The 25,043-nt window shown below is 40.5% G+C and overlaps 1 protein-coding gene across 2 annotated transcripts in view; it reads left to right on the forward strand.

Moving 5' to 3' along the window:
• The window catches only part of cfap299 (cilia and flagella associated protein 299), a 79,413-nt gene extending 55,752 nt beyond the window's left edge, over positions 1–23,661 (forward strand). Inside the window, exons 4-7 of one of the 2 annotated variants that reach the window (XM_026186881.2) lie at positions 5,411–5,553; positions 18,798–18,927; positions 21,137–22,329; positions 22,887–23,661. In XM_026186881.2, the coding sequence (XP_026042666.1) occupies positions 5,411–5,553; positions 18,798–18,927; positions 21,137–21,229 (366 nt within the window). In that variant the 3' untranslated portion in view covers positions 21,230–22,329; positions 22,887–23,661. Of the gene's footprint in view, positions 1–5,410; positions 5,554–18,797; positions 18,928–21,136; positions 22,330–22,886 lie in introns of those variants that run through there. The other variant, XM_026186886.2, reaches the window with a different exon arrangement.
• Positions 23,662–25,043: the final 1,382 nt, after the last annotated feature.

Raw genomic sequence — 25,043 nt, forward strand, 5'->3', positions numbered from 1 at the left:
TTGTGCCTCCTGGGGTAAAAATACACAATGACTCATACTTTCTCCTGTGTTTGCATGTTTTGTATTTGTGTTTTTCGTTCTCCTCACTGTCCTTGTGTCTGTCTACTGTTTTGCAACAAAATATATATTAGTATAATGTTTTTACTTAAACTCTTAAACCTAAAAAGAGAGGGGGGGGGGGGTTCTCTATTCAGGTTTCTGCTCCACAGCCCAGCAGCATGAGTTACAGAGGATGGATGGGTGGATGAATGGATGGATGGCATTATTATCAGGCCAGTTCAGATTTGGTGAAGCCTTTTCAGAAGCAAAGCTGTTTGGAACGATTAGCATGTCATGCACATAGCCTGGTTGCTAAGATTATTGAGTAAGTTGTTAGCGTTGCTCTCTTTTTTTTTTTTTTAAGTCACTGCCATTAGTGCCGGCTAATGTAGGTTACTGACTGCTTTGACCTGGTTCATTGCCTACACTCTTCAAGTAAGTGAACGCGGGCTCTGGATCACATGTCCTACAGGATGTGTAATTCGGGTAGATCCCCACAGATGCAACACACCTCACCACATATGGTTTCTGCCATTGCATCTATTACACAAGCAGCCTGTGTGAAGTCACTTCCAAGTCAAATAAGCAATGAGCCCCCCCCCCCTTATCCTACTCCTGAACCCCTCCTTAAACCCTCTGACAAACACACATATGTTTCTCAAGAAAGGGGACAAGGGTAAAGCCAAAAAAAGGGCTCTCACCTCAAAACATTCCTGCAGTACAGGCCATGTTTTCCTTACCCCAACAAATTTACACAGTTGTTAGTGATGGCCCGGGATTCCTCCTAAAGCGTAGCCTACCAATAATAAACAGTATGGCAGCTGACACCGCAAGACACCTGCACGGCTCCCTGACACTGCAGGATTGTTCCCAGGGACTGGGGGCATGTGGGTGTGGGCTGAAGGATGGGGGAAGTGGGGGCCATGAGGGCCTTCAGACAGGTTGGTTGTGTGTGTGTGTGTGTGTGTGTGTGTGTGTGTGTGTGTGTGTGTGTGTGTGTGTGTGTGTTTGGGATGGGGGAGAGGGGTTGGTGAAGGTGGTAGTAAACAATCAGTTCTCTACACAGGTTTACTGATATGATTTTATTTATGTGAGATTGTGTACAACGTGCAAAAGATAATACATTTTGCTGTTTCACTATTTGAGACCATTACATTACAGCCTATTTTATTACTCTGTTTCTTATTTTTAGTGGAACACTTGTTTTTTCAATATGAATTCTTTGCTTTACCTATGTATTCTCTTATTACCTAACACAACAAGTAAAATACATCAGAGCCAGCCCTACACACAGGGAATTACAGTCCAGTCGCTAGATTTAAAACCGTTCAGATCCACTGAATGCCGAGTTGATTAATTAATGTCTTTTATCCTTCTCTCTCCCCAACCGGTCGCAGCAGATAGCCCCGCCCCTCCCTGAGCCTGGTTCTGTCGGAGGTTTCTTCCTGTTAAAAGGGAGTTTTTCCTTCTCACTGTCGACAAAGTGCTTGCTCAAAGGGGTTCATATGATTGTTGAGTTTTTCTCTGTATGTATTATTTTAGGGTCTACCTTACAATATAAAACACCTTGAGGCGACTGTTGTTTTGATTTGGTGCTGTATTAATAAAATTGAATTGAAGTGAATTAATGTGCTTCGTCTTGTTTTATTTTGCGTTTTCTCAGATGTCACTCATTGACTGACCAAAAGCAATGTTGACTTAAAATTTAAATAAGGAATCATTAGATTAAAGGATATGTGGTACTTCAAAAGATAATAACACTCGCCAGCCATTTCAACTATATTTATATATAGTATATTCAAATATTTTAATCAATGCAGTTGTATTTTTATAGCAGCAGTTCACAGAAACACTTGTTTTAAGGTGCTTCATATTGCAAGGTAAAACTCTATAACCCCAACAATCGCTCCTTTGACCACGTGCTTGGTGACCCTCTGGACAGGAAAATACCCATTTAAGAGGAAGAGACCTCCATCAGAACCAGGATCAAACCGGTTCTGGGTTGAAGTAAAAGAAAAGCGTTAAAAGGTTATAAGTAACAAATGGGGCAAAACACAAACTATTGGAAATGAAACTTTTCTTCTCCAGCTGGGCACTTCTACTACTCATGTTCCGATTACTGGACAACTCTCTCGATCTCCTGATCTATGGTTGCCTCCATCTATCCTACAGACATATTTAAGTGGCTTCTAAAATCGAAGCTTCAATTTCCTTGTTGCCACTTAGCTCTATTCAGCTCTAATTTGGCATTTTTCTTTCTTTCTGTGTCGTACCCACTACACAGGCAAACATCTACAGTCACACACACATTCAGATGTCTCATGCTCCTCTACAGGATTTCAAGTGGTCTGGCCATTGTGTCCCCACCTGTAGAACATTGTCAAAGCACAAAGGAAGACCTCCTGTCAGCTTCTGTTTGATGTGATTTGATTTTGTATAGCCCTCTCAAACTGTACGTCCATGGGGCTTTGAAAGAAAGGCCAACAGCATGTGGAGTAATTTACATGTGTGTGTCAAGGAGGTATTGAGTTCCTCTCAATTTGTCACAAACCTCAAAAATCCTGCTTACTAACAAACATGCTTACTTTTGTATGGAAGTGCTTTTATTTGGACTTTTTTAAGGTTGTATAGTCAAAAGAACTTGTAGATGGTTTGTTGTGTTTCGTGGCCACAGGTAATACTTCACTTGCGTACAAAAAAAAAAAAAAAGAGTTTCAAACTGAATATTGAGTATCACAAAAGGCTGGAATCGCTACCTGAGACTAGTTCAGCGCTCAGCTGCTTAAGCATTAAATAGACTGATGTTTGCCATAAAGTGGGGCCCCTTACTCGCCGCCCTGTGAGGTCACAGCACCTGTTCTTGGTAATTGCTGGCAGGTGATGTAAGGCCTCCACTTGTTTTCCATGGTGTAAGGTGGAGGTCCCCCTGCTCCCTCCTACAAGGCGGCTGGAAACTCATGTTGCTTGTTTGGAGCAAATAATAGAGTCTGACTCGTTTGTTCTGCTTTCCCTGCGACCTGTGAGTGAAATGACTCTTTACCCACCTAATTCTAGTTCCAGAAATATGCAGTGGCTTGTTTTTGATGGATGGACCATATTGATTTGATATAATTTTCAGTTCTAATTTTCCAGAAACTTATGTCAAAGACTATTTTCTCAAGAAGTTATACTACAAAAAAATAAACTTTTACAGAAAGAGAAATGCTAAGTAAGCAAAACATTTAAAATACTGTTGCATTTGTTGGTAATTCTAAAATTTTAGTCACATTTTAGTGTAACTACTAGAGTCTTGAAATACAGTTACTCAACTCAACACAATGCGTATTGTTAATATCATGATATAACCTTGTTGCAGTTACGTCCACTCAGATTGACAAGACCTGAACACATCTAAGAGCTGAAGGCTGTATAAAAATGAGACGTTTTAAGTGTTACAGTGTGAAACTGAGGACACTGAAAATTGTGGACTATTTTTTTTTGTTTGCACCCCAAAGACAAGCTAAACTGTTATTGTTTTAATCAGAATTTCTGACCATCTTTGTCTTTGCTGGGTCCACCTGATGATGTCTTTTCAAGGCTGGCTGCAGGAGGACAGAAGCCAGTAGATAGGGTATATGGCTCAGTCCTCCAGCCAGCTGTGAACCTGATAGCATCTGTTTTAAACGTTTGAGAGGTGGAGAGAAAGCAGCCCTCTTTTCGTCTGAGCTCTGGAGTGCTAGTTATCTCATGCCTTTTTAGTAAAGGGATCCGCAGATGGCCCGTGTCCTGACAGCTATACAAATGTGATATCACTAGCTGAGGTATTCCACAAGGATCCTCTTACTGTGTTACTGTAGGCCGAGAAGTGGGACTCATTCATGCTCAGAGTAAACAAAACAAGTCGGCCACAAAAAGACTTCTCCTATCTCAAGACGAGGCAGAAAAGACAGAAAGAAAAGCTGCTTTCTTGTCTTTGTGATGGCAGACAAAACAACCTCTTCACACCTGAGTGTGTCTCCTGTTCAGTTCTTTCCACGCATTGTCATCCTGTGTTATCGAAACCATCGAATCGACATGAAAAGATCATTTCATGTTCGGCTGTCGCCTGAGGGGGTTTGGACAACTTGGCTTCCATTTGCTTTGTCTGATTCCAGTGACGGAACCATTCGTCATCATCTTTTTTCTCAGGTTGTGTCTAGTTTGAACTAATTTCAAAGACATGATGAGCAGTCATGAAGCTGTCCTTAGAAGTATGTGTTTTGCTGGCAGTGAAGAATCCAAACCTGTTCATGGTGTTTTAATCAGATCGTGTTTGAGTTAAGGTGGCCCAAGTGTCGCCTGCACATCCTGTGTTATGGTGAATGGCCTGTATTTACTACTCCCTAAGGACCCCAAAGCGCTTTACACATGCAGTCATCCACCCATTCACGCACACATTCACACACTGGTGATGGCAGCTACATTGTAGCCACAGCCACCCTGGGGCGCACTGACAGAGGCGATATTTCATATTCTAAGCTAAACAGGCATTCAGCTTATATTTTGCTCCCAGTTTTGGTGGTCTCTGTCAAGGCCTGCACTGTTTTGTTACATAAATAAATGTAATGTACTGGCAACCCTGCTGTTAGAAGTCTACTGTAAAGGGTGATTGCCTGTGTGCCTGATAGGACCCCTCTTGAGTTGTTGATTTATGCCTGTCTGGTAGGTTTTCAATTGTTTCAGACCAAGTCCAAAGACTTTAAACATCAAGGCATGGGTCTGTCATTTTCATGTAATTTTACTAGACTGACTTGGTCTGAAATCACAACTTTGCTTCAAAGAGCTTACAATATGCACAACACATGACACCCTGTGTCCTTAAACCCTGAAATCTGGATAAGGAAAAAAAAGCGAAACCTCAAGTGGAACAATGAGAGAGGGTTCCCTCTACGGGATAGGTTTTTTCTGACTTGACTCTCCCTCCCTTTCCACCAAAGATTCCTTATAATGACACACAACATCAAGTTTTAACTAAGCACTTCATTTTTTATGTCATTTAAAAGTACATTCTTCCCCCAGCTGTAGGTGTTTTGGAACGGAACTCAGACTTTAGTTACTGTAAGTGGAAGGACTCAGACCGTGTCCCACGCTAGTATCTGAGCAGGATATTTTGTAGACATCCCACTTCTGCAAGCGAGGCCTATTGAAGTATAACATAAGTTGGACTCATTGCTGATTTGAACCTGATTCAAAGTAAAACACGACCCTTTATATTTCAAAGTGGGAGGATTTGTAACAGATCCCTTCTATCTTTCCACAAGTGACTTTTTCCTCACTGGCTGTTACTCAGGAGAGGTTTGATGGTCATGATTATTTACACAGAGGGTTTCCTTCTTTTTCTCTCTTTTTACAGTCGGTCATTTTCATAAGGGATCATAATACTCTTGGACAGGAAGTATCTGGCTATATAGACTACACCCACAGACTCAAGACCCAAGATTTTGAACCATATTTCAGTGGAAAGAAGAGGCTCATGCCAGCACGCTCAGATTTATGGTAAGTCTCCTTCCATTGTAACATGTCCACATTGGTTTAAGAAGCCTTTACTCAGGTGGGATTTGACAAAATTTGAAGTGTAAGGAAATCATATTATCCAAGAATAAAAATTCACATTGTCGTGAGACACCAATATAGGTTTGGAAGGAGCTCTTTAAAAAGCACAGTATGGTTGATACATACAGAGCAAGCTGCTGTGAGCTGAAAATGTAGAATAAATAAATAATAATAAAGTAGAGCTGCCAAAGTGCAGAACTTCTCTGGCTGACGCAGACGTGACTGAAGTCTCGATTTAAACAGACTGAGATCATGAGATTATTTTTAATGTATAGCTGATGACTGTAAAACAAACTGAAGACAATCCAGTTTCTTCAGTGTGACAGCGTTTTAGATTGCTCTTTAGTTCGTGGGGGGCCTGGACACAGTTCCTTTAAACAGGTTCCTTTTAGGTCTTCCTCTTTGTTTGTAATTCTGTTTTCCACTGTGCCAAATCTCCCGGAAGAATTTGTTGGAGAAGGCAAAGATAGAGTGACAAAAACAGAGGAATGGAGAAGCATCACATTAAAGTTAGGGTCCTTGAATTTAATTCAAAACCAGCTGTCAGTACTGTGGCATCTCTGTAAGGTTTAAGTAAGGTTTCATTAAGGGTGAAGGGATGGGAACATTTCACTAACCCACAGTGACTTTCTGTGCTTTTATTTATCAGTCACCAAAGTTAGACTAACACATTTTCAGTCATACATGTGTACTGTACGTTTGACAATTCGAGGGTCAGCACCGGTCACACAATCCCAGAACAAGCCATCAATGAACTGCTGACCTTACAGGTGTAAGCTAAAATCTCCACTCTACTATTCAGCAAGGCAGATGACATCTTTATAATTCCTGGTCTATCAGGATAGCTGTTTACACAGAGAGCTGTCAGCAGATTACCAGAGCCAAAACCATTCCCACATTCCACATATTCATGCAGACTAACACCTTACCAACATTTCAGATACGTGCGAGAAATCCCAAAAGGACAGACACAACCGGAGAAGGGTGAGAATGAGAGTGTAATACGTGGTTTTATTCAGAGTTCAGCCAAACGGCACACAGCCTGTTTGACCTCGGTGACAGAACAAGGTCTATAACATCCTAATGTAGATAGCTTTTCACGCTGAAATTCTGCTTTGTTTTTCATGCTGTGAATCTCATTTTTCTACTTTCAACATTTTTATAAACAACTTTCCGTCTTCATGTGTGAACCCCACCAACAAGGCTGCATCACTGAGGACAACATATTATAATCATGACGTTTTTGTCTTTTTAATGTGGTTACAAAGAAATACTGAGTATATTAATAAAAAGTTTGGAATTTGTAAACAGCATCTGTAGTTTGTTGGAACCAAAAACTGCTTCATAAGCACATTGTCCAACAACAATATTCAAAATGCTAAATGGCAGTCTTAGAGAAAACTGCTATTGTTCCAGCAGTCAGAAGACAAGAATGACAGTTGGGGTTTTATTTTTGGAAGTGGTTTCCCCTTCCTTTTGAAACCAAAGTGTCAGACATGTGAAGCTTTGTTGTTTTATTTATCCATTTCTCACCACGTGTTCCGACACACAACCCCGCTTGTGGCCTTGAACTCGACCTCCTCTCTGGTGAGTAGAAGCCCTAACAAGCTCTAGGTGTGAGTCATTGGGTGAGCATGCCTGGAGGTAAAACCTACTCTCTAATGATGCTTTTAAGACACCCCTCACCACCCCGCCCCACCACCATCGACCCGCACCCCCATCTGACTTGCCGCTCCCTCTCTCCGACTCATTTTTCAGTCACTAAAACTTCATCAGATTTACACGTCTCCTTGTCTTTATTTAACTTCTCTAAACTTGCCTTCCATGCTTCGCTACCGCTCCCCTTTTCTCCCCTCATATGTCATCTTCCACCCCCCCCTTTTTTTTTTCATCTCTGTCGGGAACAATAACACCCAGTGTGGTTGCCGCTAAGAGGGAGCAGATGCTGGAGCTGCTGCCCACTCAGTGCACTAAACCTCCCACCGCAGGACTCTGAATCCTGTCCCTCCTCCTCCTCCATAGCCACAAAGAACACAGGGCAGCGACACCAGCGCCAGCTCTGGCCTCCACCTCCCATCTCCAGCAAGGAAGGGTGGATAGGTTCACATACGCAGCCTTATGGGGGTGTAGCAGTAGCAGTACTGTCCTCTTGGACTAAAGTATGAAGATTTAAAGATATAAAATACTAGAGAAAAAAACATTATCGTTGAAAACCAAATGTGTTAAATGTACAGTTTATCTGTTCCACAAGTTTGATGTGGAAAATATTTCTAACTTTCCAACTTTGTGTAACAGGTGCCTGTGCTGTTTGGAAAAAAAGAAAGAAAAGGATATTCAAGACTAAATACATACGACTTCCCCTCTGAGTAATAATAATAAAGGAGAAGAGTTGTCGTCTCTTATATCTTACTACAACCTTTAGTTCCTATTTAAAATCACATCTGGTTACACAGGCACAATCATTTCACAGTTTAATTTCTTACATGTGAGTTGCAAAAATGGGAAGTGCTCAGTCGTGTGACCGATAGAGCTGTGAATGTATTTGTACATAAACAACGAGCCATCCTTCTGAATATTTCCATGGATTCTATAAGAGCAGCAACAATATTCAGCTAAATGCTGGATGTGATTTATTTTAGCACGCACACTCGGCAGGTGGGTCATATAAATATAATTTGTAAGGACACACGTTCTGAGCCTCTGACCTCCAGAGGAAACCTGGTTAAAGTATGTCAAGGACGGGATTTTCCCAATTGCTTCAGAAGAAATTTAACATCTAGAAACTAGTAAACAAGACACAATCTCATAACCAGAAACACAATATTTGCTCTTCTGCTCTACTTACTGTCACCTCAGGGGAAACTGTGGCGTAAGCCTTTAAGTAAATAAAAGCAAAACCTGACACTAATACTGCAAATGGAGGGTGAAAAAAGTGTGTTTTTAGGTTAAATTTGTGAGCTTCCAACATAGACACGCACTGAAGTTCTGACCCTGATCTAATTAACCCACAGATCTGCAGCTCTGTGCACCCACCTTCCTGCCACTCCAGATGTGCCTACAGCATCTCTGATGTCTATTTAATGTTCACCAGCTAAGTGACCATCTGTTTATGCACTCTAGCTGTTCCCTTCCTCCCTCTCTTTATCTCTCCCTCTCTTCAGGCCCTGTGTTTAGCCAAGAGTTTTAAGAGGCTGAGCAGCTCACTATATGGGAATCCTAATTGATTTACTGGTTTTTCTGCTTTACATTGTTTATGTTTTGTTCTACTTGAAATCATGCCTCTTCCTGAAAACAAAACTTCTTTCATCTGAAGTATAAAACATCTTTACTCTTCAACAAGTCGTTCAAACGCAAACATTTTAAATTGCTGAATAATATAAATATCTCCTGCCTGCACTGCACGCCTTTGCCAACAGACTGAAACAATGAATCTAAAGGATCAGCTCGACTGAAACATATAGCGCATGCCTCTTCTGGAGCCAAAACCATGTTGCCGCCACGCTCGGCCTCTGCAGTGCACCTGTGTGTCTGGCTTCATTTTCTGCTGTGAAAATATTTGCACTGCTGTCCCATTTTATTAAGTTTTAATACAAAAGAGAAACTGTTCCAGCTCTGAAGGTGATTTAGCGGCTCCGTCTCAAGCGTTGTGCCTGGGCTTTGTGGGGGTCGGTGGGACGTTTTATCAAAGCCAGCATGGTAAATATTTGCGGGAAGATTTCATGTCATCTTTGCTGATCTTCACATATGGCACACACATACCCTATTGGCAGGGTTAAATCCAATCAGATTCTTCCCAGTGCTTATGGGTATAGATTGTTTTTGAGGGTTCCAATGTCAGTACCATCGTCAGTCTCTTACCATCTTTCTATCTCATGTGCGTGTAAAATGACAGCGACGACTCTTTAAATACCATAAGAACAAAGGCATTGTGTGTTTCACCCCTTACCGCTGCCCATCAGTATGCTCTTACTCAATGGCTACATGTCAGTTGACATGTAATGCATGTAATACACACAAACAGTTTCACCTTTTCTAAGTTACAAAAATCTTTGCAGTTCAATAATTGGAATAACAGAAGTAAAATACATTTATCAGCTCTACAGTGGCTTGCAAAAGTATTCGGCCCCCTTGAGCTTTCCCACATTTTGTCACATTATAGCCACAAACATGAATCAATTTTATTGGAATTCCACGTGAAAGACCAACACAAAGTGGTGTACACGTGAGAAGTGGAACGAAAATCATACATGATTACAAACATTTTTTACAAATAAATAACTGAAAAGTGGGGTGTGCGTAATTATTCAGCCCCCTGAGTCAATACTTTGTAGAACCACCTTTTGCTGCAATTATAGCTGCCAGTCTTTTAGGGTCTGTCTCTACCAGCTTTGCACATCTAGAGACTAAAATCCTTGCTCATTCTTCTTTGCAAAACAGCTCCAGCTCAGTCAGATTAGATGGACAGCGTTTGTGAACAGCAGTTTTCAGATCTTGCCACAGTTTCTCGATTGGATTTAGATCTGGACTTTGACTGGGCCATTCTAACACATGGATATGTGTGGACAGATTCCCCCACCTGAGCTGTAGATCTCTGCAGCTCGTCCAGAGTCACCATGGGCCTCTTGGCTGCATTTCTGATCAGCGCTCTCCTTGTTCGGCCTGTGAGTTTAGGTGGACGGCCTTGTCTTGGTAGGTTTACACTTGTGCCATACTCCTTCCATTTCTGAATGATTGCTTGAACAGTGCTCCGTGGGATGTTCAAGGCTTGGGAAATCTTTTTGTAGCCTAAGTCTGCTTTAAATTTCTCAATAACTTTATCCCTGACCTGTCTGGTGTGTTCTTTGGACTTCATGGTGTTGTTGCTCCCAATATTCTCTTAGACAACCTCTGAGGCCGTCACAGGGCAGTTGTGGAGCTGTTTTGCAAAGAAGAATGGGCAAGAATTTCAGTCTGTAGATATGCAAAGCTGGTAGAGACATACCCTAAAAGACTGGCAGCTGTAATTGCAGCAAAAGGTGGTTCAAGTATTGACTCAGGGGGCTGACTAATTACGCACACCCCATTTTTCAGTTATTTATTTGTAAAAAATGTTTGGAATCATGTATGATTTTTGTTCCACTTCTCACGTGTGCACCACTTTGTGTTGGTCTTTCACGTGGAATTCCAATAAAATTGATTCATGTTTGTGGCTGTGATGTGACAAAATGTGGAAAAGTTTAAGGGGGCCAAATACTTTTGCAAGCCACTGTATATACAAAACCCTTTTGTAAAAACCATAGACTGTATGTAAAAGATGAACTGGACCACATTTTGTGGACATGAAGTGCCATTACTGCATTTTTTTCTAATGGTCTTAAGTGGGCAACTCCTCGCATTGCAGAAAAAACTTCAATTATGTAGAAGTCCATCAGAAAATGGCCATACTGCTCACTTGATGCGTGGCCTCAGTGAACATTTCTCTAATGAATTTATGGTCTAAATGATTTTTAATCATCAATTTTGATGTTCATTTTGTAAATTGTGTTCCCATTTAGATAAAAAAGATAATGATGGTAGCACGGTACGCTATCATTTAGCACAGTCAGATCCATGTGTTGGGTTTCAAAAAAACAAAATCCAAAAGGTTTAAGTCAAGGCTTTAAAACAATACATACAAAGCAGTGTTGATGTCATGGACACCAAGTTAACCTTTTCTGTACAGTCAGTGGTAAACGCTTTTTAGTCAAACTGATACACCAGAAGTGTGTTTTACAGCTCGTCTTCTAATAAAAAAACAAACAAACACCAGAACAACACGATGTTCACCTGAGTACTCAATTCTAACAGCACATTATACAGCTATGTTTTATAATTTAATATAAACATAATAAATTCTTAGATGAAACCAAAAATAATGATCGAGTGTGTAGGCGGACAGTTAGTTATGTGTCTGCTAAAAGAGCTGTCAGCTGGACATGGTCATAGACATGATTTGCTGTTGAACTAGGCCCGTGACACTCCCAATAGGTTTAACAGTAATTTCGGCACATTACACTACTCCTTTCAACATTGAAAAGGCCTTTGTGATTTACACTGGAAACATTAACTTCTGAAACACTTGCTAGACTATTTATTCTGCAGCCGCTAAAGAAAAGAATAGCTGAACGAATACACATGCTGAGTACTTGCACTTTATGATATATATCATCCAGCTCCTCTGAGCCCTGTAATGAGACTGTTGACATTACACTGGAAAATGACTGCCTGGAGATAACAATAGAGCTAAGCAGGGTAACTATGGAAAGTGAAAGGACACACTGCACGTGTCAAACAGCCATTGTAAATGCATAGGCAACCAGGAACCGGTGCTGAGAGCAGCGTCATTGTTTCCACCAAATCCAGGTTCTCACACTTTTACTGGTCCATGTGTCTGGGTGTGGTGCCATCCAGCAGCTGGAGCTTTGTGACCAAATGTGCACCGACCATGCAGTTAGTTGCCCTAGTGAGAGTTCATATAGGACAGCGAGGGAGGTGGGTCCAATAAACGTATGAACAAAATTCTCGGCATTGCTTCAAAAAAATTTTCTTTTACTCTTTCCGTCTTTTTCTTGTTCAGTGTTAAAATATCTCACATCTGTCCCAGTAAGCGGTTCACCATGGAATAAAAGTGGTTGACCAAAAAATGTTAATTGTTGTATGGCATTTTGGTATAAATAGTCACTGAAACACTGTCAGGCCCAATTTACAAAGAGAAGAAGGATGCATGTGCCTGAAAGCAAATCTTGGACAATGTAATTTTCTTCTGAGTCTTAAAGGAAAAACCTCAATTTGTATTTCATAATTGGGTCATTGCAGCAATCTATTCTGAACATGCTTTATTCAGCTCTGTTGGCAACTTGGAAAAAAATGCCAGACCTCTCATACCTTATAATTTTATGCATCAGTGTATTTCCCCACACAGTTTGGACTGTTCGGAGGCGTCCAGATTATGTGTTTTCTGGAGAGGGAGATTACTTTGACAGCTGGTAGGGAATGGCTGACAGATAGCTGAAACATCAGATGCTGTTCATTGTCACATTTTCTGACAGCTATTCTGTAATAGTAGTACCAAAATATAGCAATGTGTAGCTCTTTATATTGTTAATTTCTAACAAAATAAATAAAGAAAATCTTTTTTTCCTGCTACATTATCATTAAAAATGGTAAATGGCCTGTATTTGTATAGCGCTTTTACTAGTCCCTAAGGGGGACTGGTTACACATCCAGTCATCCACCCATTCATTCACACACTGGTGATGGCAGCTACATTGTAGCCACAGCCACCCTGGGGCGCACTGACAGAGGCGAGGCTGCCGGACACTGGCGCCACCGGGCCCTCTGACCACCACCAGTAAGCAGCGGGTGAAGTGTCTCGCCCAAGGACACAACGACCAAGCAACCTTCCAATTACAAGGCAAACTCCCAACTCTTGAGCCACAATCGCCCCCCATCATTAGAAGTCTTAACCTATTAAGGTCACTGACCCCGACACTAACACTATCTAACCCTAGGCAATCACAATATGTCATTTTTGTTTTGGTAAAAGTCTCTCCCAAGTCTTGGCAGTCAGGTAACCAATAAAATAATCATTTTACCTGAGACCGAGATGTTAAGCCACAGTAACACAAAATTAGGACTGGGATTTGGGTTATCGCCTATAAAAACTTAGACCTCAGAGTGTTGTCTGTTTTGGTTCTTAGTCATCCAGGTCATGGTAGTTTTAAGCACTTGAGTTGAAGGCAGCTGGGCTTCCTTTTTGGGTTTTTGAAAACATTTCACCTCACTCCAAAAGCTTCTTCAGCACTAAAAGGTGATGGGGCATCTCAGGTATTTAACCTCTAGTGGGGCTGGTATCTTGAAAGTGTTCTGAGCATCACTGATCCATCCTGTCTTCATGTGAGTTGTTAAAGTTAACATGAATCATGACTCCAAAGTAAAAGCCCTAAAAACAAGTCCACTTGTCTTCCTCCAAAGTTAAATTAATAAACTATTCTGACCATCTGCACATCTGCATATGCAATTTAACCAATAGCTTCAAGTGTAGGCTGAGAGAAAACATCAACTTCTGTGTAAAACTCTAATTTGTGTCAAGGATCATCACCATTAATGAGTTTTGCACAGTGACTTTATCCCCCAAGAGGGAGTTCTACCCATGTATGGCCTGAGGACATTCATCATGAACCACCTGTAGTACACCACCTGTCTTCACACACCTGCTCATGTCGCACTGAGAAGGCAGAAATTTTCAGTGTAGATTTTTGCTTTTTATAGGAAGATTTGCAGAACTATTCAATCATACCTCGTGTAGGTCAATGACCAATCATCATAGTGAATCTTTTACCAATGTTTCAAGCATTTTATCTGTTATTTAAACTATGTTTTATTTTTATTGTTTATGTCACATTTCTTTTTAATTTAACAGAATCATTTTAACCATCCGTGTGTATCGTACGCCCTTTGTTTTCTGTCTTGGTCTAAAGGCAGAAGCTTTCCTCGGTAGCTGGAGCAGGGTCTTTATCACAATGCTAAATACTAGACCAAGCCTCCAGGGTCTGACATTGGAGATCAACTGTCTGTTGGAATATGACAAATATCCAATCCAGGAAAATATGTTACCAGGATACGAGCAGTAAAGTCACTTTTGTTGTTGGCTGGAATACCTGGTCCTTTTCATAGCTATTCAGAAACTGACCATTCTGCAGAAATATGTATTTACATTTCCCAAAATTGCATAGTGGGGGTCTGTGGGTTTTGGAAAAACCACATGGTTGGATTTTATATTGCTTGTACTATATGTTTGCTTGTAATTTGTAGCAAGCATGCTTTATATGTTGCAGGGAGAAAATATTTTTATGGCTCAAATGCAAATAGTTTTTTGTGAGCAGTTTTATGTTCCACTAGAGATTAGCTCTTAAACAGGTTCTGGAGAAAACATCCTCACGTCAGCCAAACTGCCAGGATATTTCAAAGATCATAGGGGGGCCTACAGTGTAAATGCAAACATTTTGAGATGTATTTTACCTAATGTGGGTCATTAATACTTTATATCTACTGTTAATCATGCACTGCTCTAGTAATGCATCACAGCCAGAGAAATATAGCCTGCAGAATGCTGGCAGTCCTTCATTATGTTACTATCCCATGTTAACAGCTTGCTGCTGCAATATCAGCCTGTTCAACTCCCCATCATAATATAACTCGTCTCAGATTTATACTCAGACTTCTCCCTGAGCTCCATCTTTGTAGTTGGACCACGATCTGCTGTTGGGGACCAGCCAAGGCTCAGTAAAGCAACCTTTGGGTACTCGGTGTGACATGGAGTTGTGTTGCTAATTATGCCAATTGTTAATGATAAAAACCACTAAAAACTAGTGCTGTTTGAAGATTTTGAAAACTTGTTGATGCAGTTTGTTTTCTGGGATTCTGGGATTCTTTGCTTGTTTAGAATTTTAAATTTTTTTTAAAAATGTGCTGGGTCATTTTTGTAAGCAAGCTAGCTAATAGCCAGATGAAGGCAAGCTAAGGATTGGCTTTGATCCCTGAAGCCAACCAAACATTTCTTCATCTATCTAGTGCCCCATTCACATTCAGTAGAAAAATCTGTCGTTTTTCTGCATGATGTTAACTAATGTTAGTTTACCTGCTAACACCAGAATAAATTTGACAAGCTTGAGTCGAGTATATTCATAACACCATAATTTTCTTTCTTTCAACATTGGGTGTAATGAGTGAGGGATAGATTTCACTGAGAAACTGCACACCCACAGGCTAGCAACTTGTGAATCACACAGAAAAGCACACTTGGTTTTATTCTCTTTCAAGGGGGCCCCATTACAATTGGGACCATAATTTACTAAATGAAAATTATATTTTGTATAAGATATTGAGACGATCGTTTACGGAGGTCACAGACAAAGACACTGAAAGAATGGAGGTTTACAGTACTTTCAGACCTACACATTTTACATATAACACAGACTAATTGTGAGATACCCCAAAGGCATGCATGGCCATCTTGCCAAGGCAACTTTTTTCAAACTCATGTGGAGTTGTGTTGGAATCTGTGGGTACTGGGAGACACTGTGTCCAGTATATGTGCATTTTTTTAACACCAACATGGTATTTTTACAACAGCAAACCCTGTTTTTGGATTCTTGAACTGGTTAATGTTCTTAGCATGCATTCTGGTTTTATCCAGAACATTCACCAATTTTCTTATGCAAAAATATTTGAAGGCCAATAGTTATTGTTAAGGCCTCAGACTTGGAGAATAGTCAGAGACCTGGTTGCTAGGGTCACTTGGTGTATTGCCCAACCACTTAGCAAGTGGTTGCTCGCTGTCATTGAGTGAAATCTGTTGCTAAGAGGGTTCTGATACAAAGCCTGCATGGAAGAAGCTGATTTGTCTCGCTGATTAACCATCTAGGGGTTGTATAACTTGAAAAAGCACCAGTTGCTACGCATTCTTCACAGCTTCACTATTACTTAGCGATAGGTTGGCAAGTGTTTGCAGTCAACAGTGTCTTCCATATCATAGTCACTGCTAACAACCATTCACAACCAGATGGGAATACTCATTTTTCCCTGCTGACCAGTGCTTGACAAATGGTTGCCAGCTGGTCTTATGAATGTGTGACTAAAGCCTAATATCACTGGATGTGGGTCATTGTGTGGTTAACATTTCTGGTCCATTGTTGAAATTTTTTTGTTTGTTAGCAAGTAAATAAGCTGAGCCAACATGGCTAATGTTGCTCATTGTTGGTGCTGTAGTGTCACAGATGAGAGGTAGAGCGAAGTGAGCATACTTTTTTTTACATTATATATATGTGTGTGTACTTACATGACATGTATTAACACTTAAAAAATGTACCTTTGAGCTTCTCAAAGTAATATCACATTTCAGAGCAATCAAATACCAATTACAGTGTGTGCAATACAAAGAATACATGTTTTAATACACAAATATGTTGTAAATTAAACACGTATTAATTCCAGACCGGGCATTGTAGCTCAGTCTGGCATCATTTAAGGTTAGTTTAGCTTTTCTTTTCTTTCTTTCTCTAAAAAAAAAGTTTAACTAATTTTGAAATTTGTGCCTTTGTTTTATTTATTTCCATGCCTGGCTCGTCTCGACTGAAAGGCTGAGCTGAAACCAAATCCAACATGGGAACAATGCAGGACTCAACTCTATCATAATGAGATGTTTTCAACTCACAAACTCTCATATTTCATGTTAACAAAGGGTAATGATCTTCCAATTTTATGGCTAAAGGATGTTAACTTGATGTTTTATTCTTTTTTTTAATCAGAAAGCGCTTTGCTTCCAAGACACTGCTTGAGAAGTGTTTCTTTGATCAATCATCTGAGAGGGTTAAATGCTACCTAAATGCATATTATGTAAAAATACTAATAAATCACAGCCTAAATTTTATGCACATGCTTATCAAATTATCCTCACCTGCAAGTCCAAACATTTTGGTTCCTTTTGCTCCATCAAAAAGTTGCATATTCTTGTTCTGCTGTATCAGAAATAGCAGAAAACTTAAAAGCAGATCAGGATCCAGTCGGATGCTGTAAATTAATCAGTCATTTATTTTGGAATTCAGACCTGTCTTTGGTTTCACTTGGTTATTAGTCCCAGCTTTACTCTAATGCCTGGCTTGGCGAACCCACAAACAGCATCCCAGAGATCAAATTGGAAACAGACTTCTCGCTATTATAAAAGTTGCATTACTCTGCAGGTTGCTTTTCTTTCTTTTCTGTAAAACAGAGTTCTTTTATAACCTGTTGTTGAATAATAATATGATAATGGTGGCTGTGAAATGCTCTCTGAAATCCATCAATCCTTTTTTTTATTCCTCATGGTAAGTCATGACCTCAAAGTGGTCCTTTTTCTTTATTTTAAGGCCTCCTGCTGCGTGAGCCTATAAAGAGAAATGTTCCACAAAAAAAGCAGAGGGTCGAGTAGCACGCACCACTAGGACTACGCAGCAGTCGTTTCCTCCTAATAAAGTCTTAGAAAGTCATGCAAAAAATGTTCTACTCTCATACTTTTCTTTTTTCTTTGTAACATATGAAGTCATTATTTGACAATTTAAGATAAAACGTATTACAGTGTTCTTGTCATGCAGAGATCACTCTCTGTGACTTTCCAATGCTGCTTTCAACTTTTGACTGTTTGATTCGATGATTATTTCTAGTAATGCTGCAAATATGCTGCCTAACCAATCTAAAAAAATGCCCAAATTAAAAAATTATTTACAGAGTTAGAGGAAAGATGTCATGCAGAAGAAATGGTCATGATGATTGTTTTCTGTTTGTTGTTGTTGTTTTTCATTTTAGTTCAGACCTGCATATTAGTTTTATTTTCCAAAAGAAAAGTCACGGCACTCCCCACCAAGTGCTATAAATTACCTCCTACATGCTTTAAAACTGTGTTTTAGTCACACAGGCTTAGAGACCAGTTGATGACCGCTTGACAAACGTCTTGGTCGATAGGGAAAAATTTGTATTCTCCCGCAGTACCCTCTTTGTGACCTTTTTCACCTAGTGACACCCAGCAGGTTCAGTCAACTACTCACAAGCAATCAGGAAATGCACCTTTCTTGCCTAGCAATTGAGGGTTTCCAGGATGTCTCCAGGCATTTCTATGCACGGGTCTCTAGGCCTATGTGAATGAGATCTTAAGCACTATGCTTATGCAGCTTCAAAGCAACAACAGAAGCCCAAAAGGACAGTGAGTAGAATGGAAAACACTGGTTCATAAGTTACATTCCCACACTTTGTCACTTCAAAAAGTGCCAGATGTTCTTCTGCCTTTCCAAAAAAAAATACTTCCTGAGATACCTTTGCTCCCAAAAATGATCATCACTAAAGTGGATTCAGGTGGTTTGGTGGATAATGCCAGCCCTTTTGGTTTTCTTTAAGACACTTAAACATGATGGTAGCTGTGCCATCATGTTTAAGTTGGAGTCATCTTCCACTGTCCGCACAAGCATCGGCTGCTGCCAAGATTGCAACATTTTCCAGCTGGCCTCAGGGAAAACCAGTGGTATATCAGTGCAGCAGTAACCCCATGTGATTATATAAAATCCTTATATAAAGGATATTCAAGCTTTAAATAAAATGACCCCAATCATCTTACATTTATTGTTGCCTCTTTTTTACAGCTACTACAACTGGAAGACGCAAGTGTCCACTTCCAACTCGAGCCCAAACTTTGAGGTGATTTATGACGACCCTAACGGCCTTCTCTTTAAGAACAAGAGGGACAAAAAGATTCTGAATTTGGACCCTTTGGTAGGTTTTTGTGTTGCTGTTGTTATTGTCCTGCTTTGGTTTTAAAACCTAGGGAGACAAATGGTGCTGCTAATTAGACCGGGTCACCTGTTCCATCGCAGTAAAAATGTCTCAGGGGAGCAAAAAAGGGCTTTAGGGAGAAGGCTCTTTTCTAAATTCTTTTTGCTGCACAACGGACTGCTTCTGAAAACAGATTTTGTTGTCCTTTTGGCTCAGATGACTGTGATGCACCTCCAATATCCTGATCATTTCCTCTCTTGTTACCTTTAACACCTTTTACTTTGTTGCACCATTTTAACGAACTGCAAATGTTCCAAAGAAAATCGCTTGTTTTTCAACTAGTCACAAGTTACTTCAGAGACTGCACTCTAAGAGAAGAGGTTGGGGAGACAGAGAGAGATAAAGAAATCAGTGGGAGGGAAAGATATTTGTGTTCCACCTGCAAAGAAGGGAGGATCAAGTGGTCGAGACAGGTGCTTCCTCTACACTCAAAGGCTGACAGGGGCCCTGGAAGAATAACGACTCCCTAATGTTTTTTTCTCTCCAGTTTCCTTCTTTGCTGGGGGGTAGGGAAGTAGTTGGTGGGGCTGAACTATTTTGAAATTGCAGACAGAGCTGTGGGGACTGCGTTTTTGAGGCCAAGCGCCAAAATGGCAGCACAGTGTTCTAGCTGTGGTCGAGCACCGCCCCAACCAGGCTGTCTATTAAAAACACAAGCGAAGGCATTGGGAGCCAGACACAGCAAACCACCCGTGTGCCCAGAACCCAGCTCAGCTCAGCCCAGATTGGCTCGACATGGAGCAGCACAGAACCATCCGGCCTTTAACCCGCCATGAGCTCACTAGCTGCTCATGTGGCCTTAGAGCCACCGGAGAACCTTCCAAAATCAAAGCTCACATCAACTCATTTGGGGTGGCTTGTTTGTTTTTCTGCCTTTGTCATTCCATGACCGCTTTTCTATCCCTGCCAGAAAGTGGGTTGGGGTGGAGGGGTTGTCATTTTTCAGTTATGACAATGGCTTGATTGGCTTGGCAAAGTAAAAGTTAGAGAGAAAAAAACCCCTTGATGCTCAAATTTGAAGAACAGGGTAAGCTGACATGAATTTAAATGTGAGTGTTAATGACAGTGTTTGGTTTCTATAACATTTGAAAAAAAAATGCTTGGCCTTAAGCAGCATTTCCCATTATCTCTCACTGTGTCTGTGACATCAGGTTTATTGGCTTATTTTTATTGATGCTCTTTTCAACTTGCAGAGGAAGACTGTCTCAGTTATTAGGACACCCACAAGTGTGGCTTAGGTAAAAGTGTAAATTGAGTGTAATGGTTCGCTATGGTTCCGTTCCCTCCAGAAGCTTTTGACACACTTAGCCTGAAATAAATGTTCCCAGCTGGTAGTGGCTTCACATCTTAGTGGTGGGGCTGTGTCAGCTTTGACAGCCAAAGTAACACAAAACATCTTGGAAAATGAACAGTTACAGTCACTGTCAAATTATGCAGCACTTGGCCTCCCCTTTAATATACCTGCTATTATAAAGAGGTGTGCTCTAGAGATGTGCGGTTTTGTTTAATTGCTAACATACTCTCTCTGTGGCAGCTGTCACATTTTCAGTATGGTGATATTTTTAATTTAACACTGAAACTAATATTCCCATGCACTGGAAAGCTATCTTTGGTATTTCTAAAACCACAGCAACTCTGTATTTATTTGAAGATTTTAGCTTCTTTCAGCTCACAGTTTTGGTTCTAAATGATGCAGGTTTGATGCAGAAAAAAGTAATAAAGATGATGTTTAAAAAGTCTCATGAATTCACCTTTTTTGTTCTAAAAAAAACAGAAAACTTTCATAAATACAGATCATAAATTTGTACAGAAAGTCCTTAATAATGTCATAAATCAAGTGACAGGTAGGGGCCTTTTCTTATAGACTTCTATAGAATCTGACTCCTTGTCTAATGCCCCCTGCTGGCCATTAGAGAGAGTGCAGATTTTAGAGTTGTCCACATTGGCTTCACTTTTACAGACGGACGCTACATCCATCTTTTCTTATACAGCTTCTGAAAACATGTCTTGAGATCTTGAAAATTCATGAGACCAGTCGAAAACATCACAAATGTTTAGTTCTTTGCTTTGCGTTTGAATGCACGATTGTAGACTGTAGACAGCACTACCCCCAAACAAGCACCACTAACTTCTCTGTGCTGGGTTTCAGTCTGGTCCTGGCGAGGACTCCAACAGGACATTCCTGCAGTCGGACATCTACATCCATGTTGTCATCTACGACCACAACGTCAGGACAGTCTAAACTTCACAGGCCGTCGCCAACACTTGCATACATATGGCACATATTGGAGAGCACTGGAAGCCTCTAATTTGACTGAGTTGCTGTAGTTGGACCATCATTTACACTGTTCCCCTCATATCATGCATGCCATCTGGGTGGAGGTGTTGTAGTGGAGAAAAAAAGGCTTTAAACTGAGGAATCCCAGAGGATGAAGTTGATGGACTCGTGTGACAACTTGGAAGTTTCTTTGCAAATACTCTGGGGTTTTATGTCTAACTTTGGCCTTAAATTGTTGCATCCAGGTCGGGATTGACTGTGCTTTTGGCACTTACCCAAGCAAGCAGAGTTAGTTAGGGGCAAGAACCTGCTCAGAGACCCCAGGCTCGTATCATCATTTGGTCTGGCATGTTTTGGGCTGTTTGTCTAAACAAATTAAAGGCGTAAGAGCTTTGAAAGATGATGGGGGTTGCTTTCATGTCCTCCCCCAGGCTGCGGTAGCTCCAATTGGACTGGAAGAGTGGGTAATGGGCTTAAAGCATTCCGTATGTTTCCAGATGCAAGGCACACGTTACGGGACATCAAAGTGCCCTATCATTTACATATTAGTCATTCACTATGACATTTTTAAATTATTTTCTCAGAGGGCTTTTGGTAACTTAAATCCCTTTAATTTCAGGATTATTATTTGTTGTTTTTTGTAACAGTATCTAAATCTAGAAGTTGAGTCTTTATTAGTTCATAAATTTGCTTTCTGTACATTCTGCTGACTCAATGTCTCTGCATGTAGAAAATTTGGGGGGATAGCAGTAATGCTGCTTCTCAGACTTATCTACCTCTGTTTATTGTGTTTAGTCCTTTTTTGGACTAAACACGTTCACTGGGCGAGATTTAGGGTGCACCCTGGACAGGTCATCAGTCCGTCACAGGCCTAACAGAGGGACAGTCAACCACACACTCTCACATCCACACCTACAGCCAATTTGGAGTCACCAATTAACCTAACTAGCAAGTCTGAGGGTAGAAGACTACCCAAAGGACACCCGTGTAGGCACAGTGATATGCAAACTCCACACAGAGAGGCCTCAGCCAGCCAGGAGATTCAAATCAAAAACCTACCAAAGGTAAGTAACAAATAATGAACACATTAAATCTTGGTTAATTAATCCAGACATGCACGCATAAATAAATAAATGGCTAGGGGTTAGGATTGGGGTTTTATGAGTGGCTGTTCTGAACCTGTATCTGAACATTTATCTGCTGCACAGACGTGCAAGTGGTATCAATCTTTTCATCTAAATCAAATAAGCTTATTTCCTTAACTGCTGAGCCTTTAAGCTCACACTGTCACCTCCACATTTTATCTCGCCTTTATATTAATTTTCTCATTACTAATCTATCACCTGTTTTTCCCCTGAAAGTCACAAGCTTCAAACAAATTAGTTCATTCTAATACAAACGTCTAATGTTTCTCATCTGGCTTGATACCAGAGAAGCATTCCACTTGCTGCATCTGTTTGTTTTCACCGAATTGGACCCTGTTGTCCTCATTGAAATAATATGTGTGGTGACAAGGCTATTTGGGCTGTGGTTCTGTAAAAACTGGGGTTAGGGAAATGACGGTCTGGTTTGGGGTTGTTAATCATTACTGTTCTTTTGTTTTTCCTTCCCTTTTTTAAAGACGATAGGAGTTCTGGGCCTGTTTTTGTGGTTATCGTGAGCAAAGCTGGTGAAAAGTCTGATGGAGTTATAAAAGTGACACAGATGGGAATGTAGGATGTGCCTATTTTCAGTCTTTAACATGTTTTCGTGCAGTTTTATGTATTTTTTTTTATCATCTATTTGTGGTTGCTGGTGTGTAAACTGATCTTAAACTGTTTCTTTGTTTCTTGCTGAAACTACAACCTAAGTAGCAGAAGTATATTCAGACCTGGTTTCTCTGTTGACTGCCTTGTTGAACAGCATATTTAACCTGAGTGCAGGGCATGTTGTAATTGAGAAACCTTCCACCTGCCTGTCTCACTACTTGGTTATTTGTTGTTGTTTTTTCTGTTTTCAGTTTGGAGATTTTTTTGTAATTGTGTTTGGAAATGAGAAGTCAGGCAGCAAATGAACACTTCACCCTCATCTACAGCTGTTTAGGTTTACAGGCCACGGCTCATTTATGTGGCCAGGTAACGGCGATGGAACTGGCTGCTTTATTCTCTCTCCCACCCTGAAAGTTGCATCAGTCATTCCAAATACCTTCCAATGAAAACAGCAGATGTGCACAAGACGGGAAAAAGGCCATCTAAAACAAACAGGCAAACAAGTGCACTGCATCTGAAATGCATTGGTTGTTCTTTGAATGCCTTACCTCTGTAGAAAACAGCATTTAAAATGATTACTGGAATCCACCCAGATCATGTGTCTGCAAACAGGGATGATTTCACAATAAAGTCCAGGTTAAACAGTAATATTCCCCTTCATTTCCTTTATTGGGCTTTTAAGCTGTTGGGGTTTTAACTGAAGCGTTAAAACCCCTAATGTTAAAACATTAGTTAGAGGTCTGAGGTCTAATATGCACAACTTGAGTCAAAGTGGTGGATTCAGACTGCAGCAGAGGCACGATTCAGTCTTTTCTATGAAACAAGCTCAGTTTCACCTCAGTTTGATGTCTTTTTGTGTAGTTTTCACTCATAGATTATTGTGTTTGACATCTCATTACCTACAACCTTATGATTAATAGATTAATATTGGCATGCAGATATTACAATAACCTTGTGAATCTAGTGATAGCTGCCGACATGCAAAAATAAATTCCAAATTAAATCCTAAGCTAAATTACAGCGCTTTCACTTTCAAACACACAACCACTTCTTACCCCTCAGCCAAAAAGGCTGATGGGTTATTGTTGTCACCCGTTGGATGGGCGAGTGGGCAGCGTAGACACCCAAGTTTTTGAATGCGCTAACTTGAGAAGGATGTCACCTGTCCAAAAATACAAACCCAATAAAAATGTCTAATTAGCAGAGGTGTGGCCTAGCAGACTTCTGCTGATTGGAGCCGCCTGTGTTGTTATACCTAAAAGCCTTTCTGTACAATTTTTAATGAAGGGTGAAACTATCGAGACCAAAATCAGGTTCAAAACATCTGTTTTAATGCTATAGATTTGGGAATGTTATACAAATATACGAGATTGACTCACTTTTTGGGCCAGTCTCAAGTGGCCACAAGTGGAACTGCAGTTTCTGACACTTCATGTTGGCTTTATTTTCAGAACTGACTTCGGGTGTTAACATAAAAAAAAATAGAAGATTCAAACTAAATATTATAGCTGAAGTGTTGTTGGAACATTTGTTTCAATCTATAAAGTCATGGGTTTTTTTTGAAGTGTCTTTCAGCACAGGAGTCAATTAATTGGTTTTTCATTGGATAGTTAAATACCACGGGCACCGTTGTTAAAACTCACCAGTTCAACAGTCACGGACATACATGTTGAATTTGACCATTTGTAAGTTCCTTTACTTGAATAAGTTTTCTTTTCCTTTGACAACTGTTTTATTATTGAGGGCAGTACTACTCTTAATCACTGTCCACTTTAGGGACTGGTTTTAACTCTGGCTTACAGTTAAATCCAGAGTTGTCCAACATCCAACTTACAAAGTGCTAAATGATCAGGCCCCGTCATATCTTAAAGACCTCATATTATCTCATATCCCAATAGAGCACTTTGCTCTCTGAGTGCAGGCCTGCTTGTGGTTCCTAGAGTTTCCAAAAGTAGAATGGAAGGCAGAGCCTTCACGCTCCTCTCCTGATGCTTCTTGCTTATCTGGTAGCAGCTGAAGACGTTAAAGTC

Source organism: Astatotilapia calliptera, chromosome 12 (assembly GCF_964374335.1).
Source record: "Astatotilapia calliptera chromosome 12, fAstCal68.1, whole genome shotgun sequence".
NCBI classification, from domain to species: domain Eukaryota; kingdom Metazoa; phylum Chordata; class Actinopteri; order Cichliformes; family Cichlidae; genus Astatotilapia; species Astatotilapia calliptera.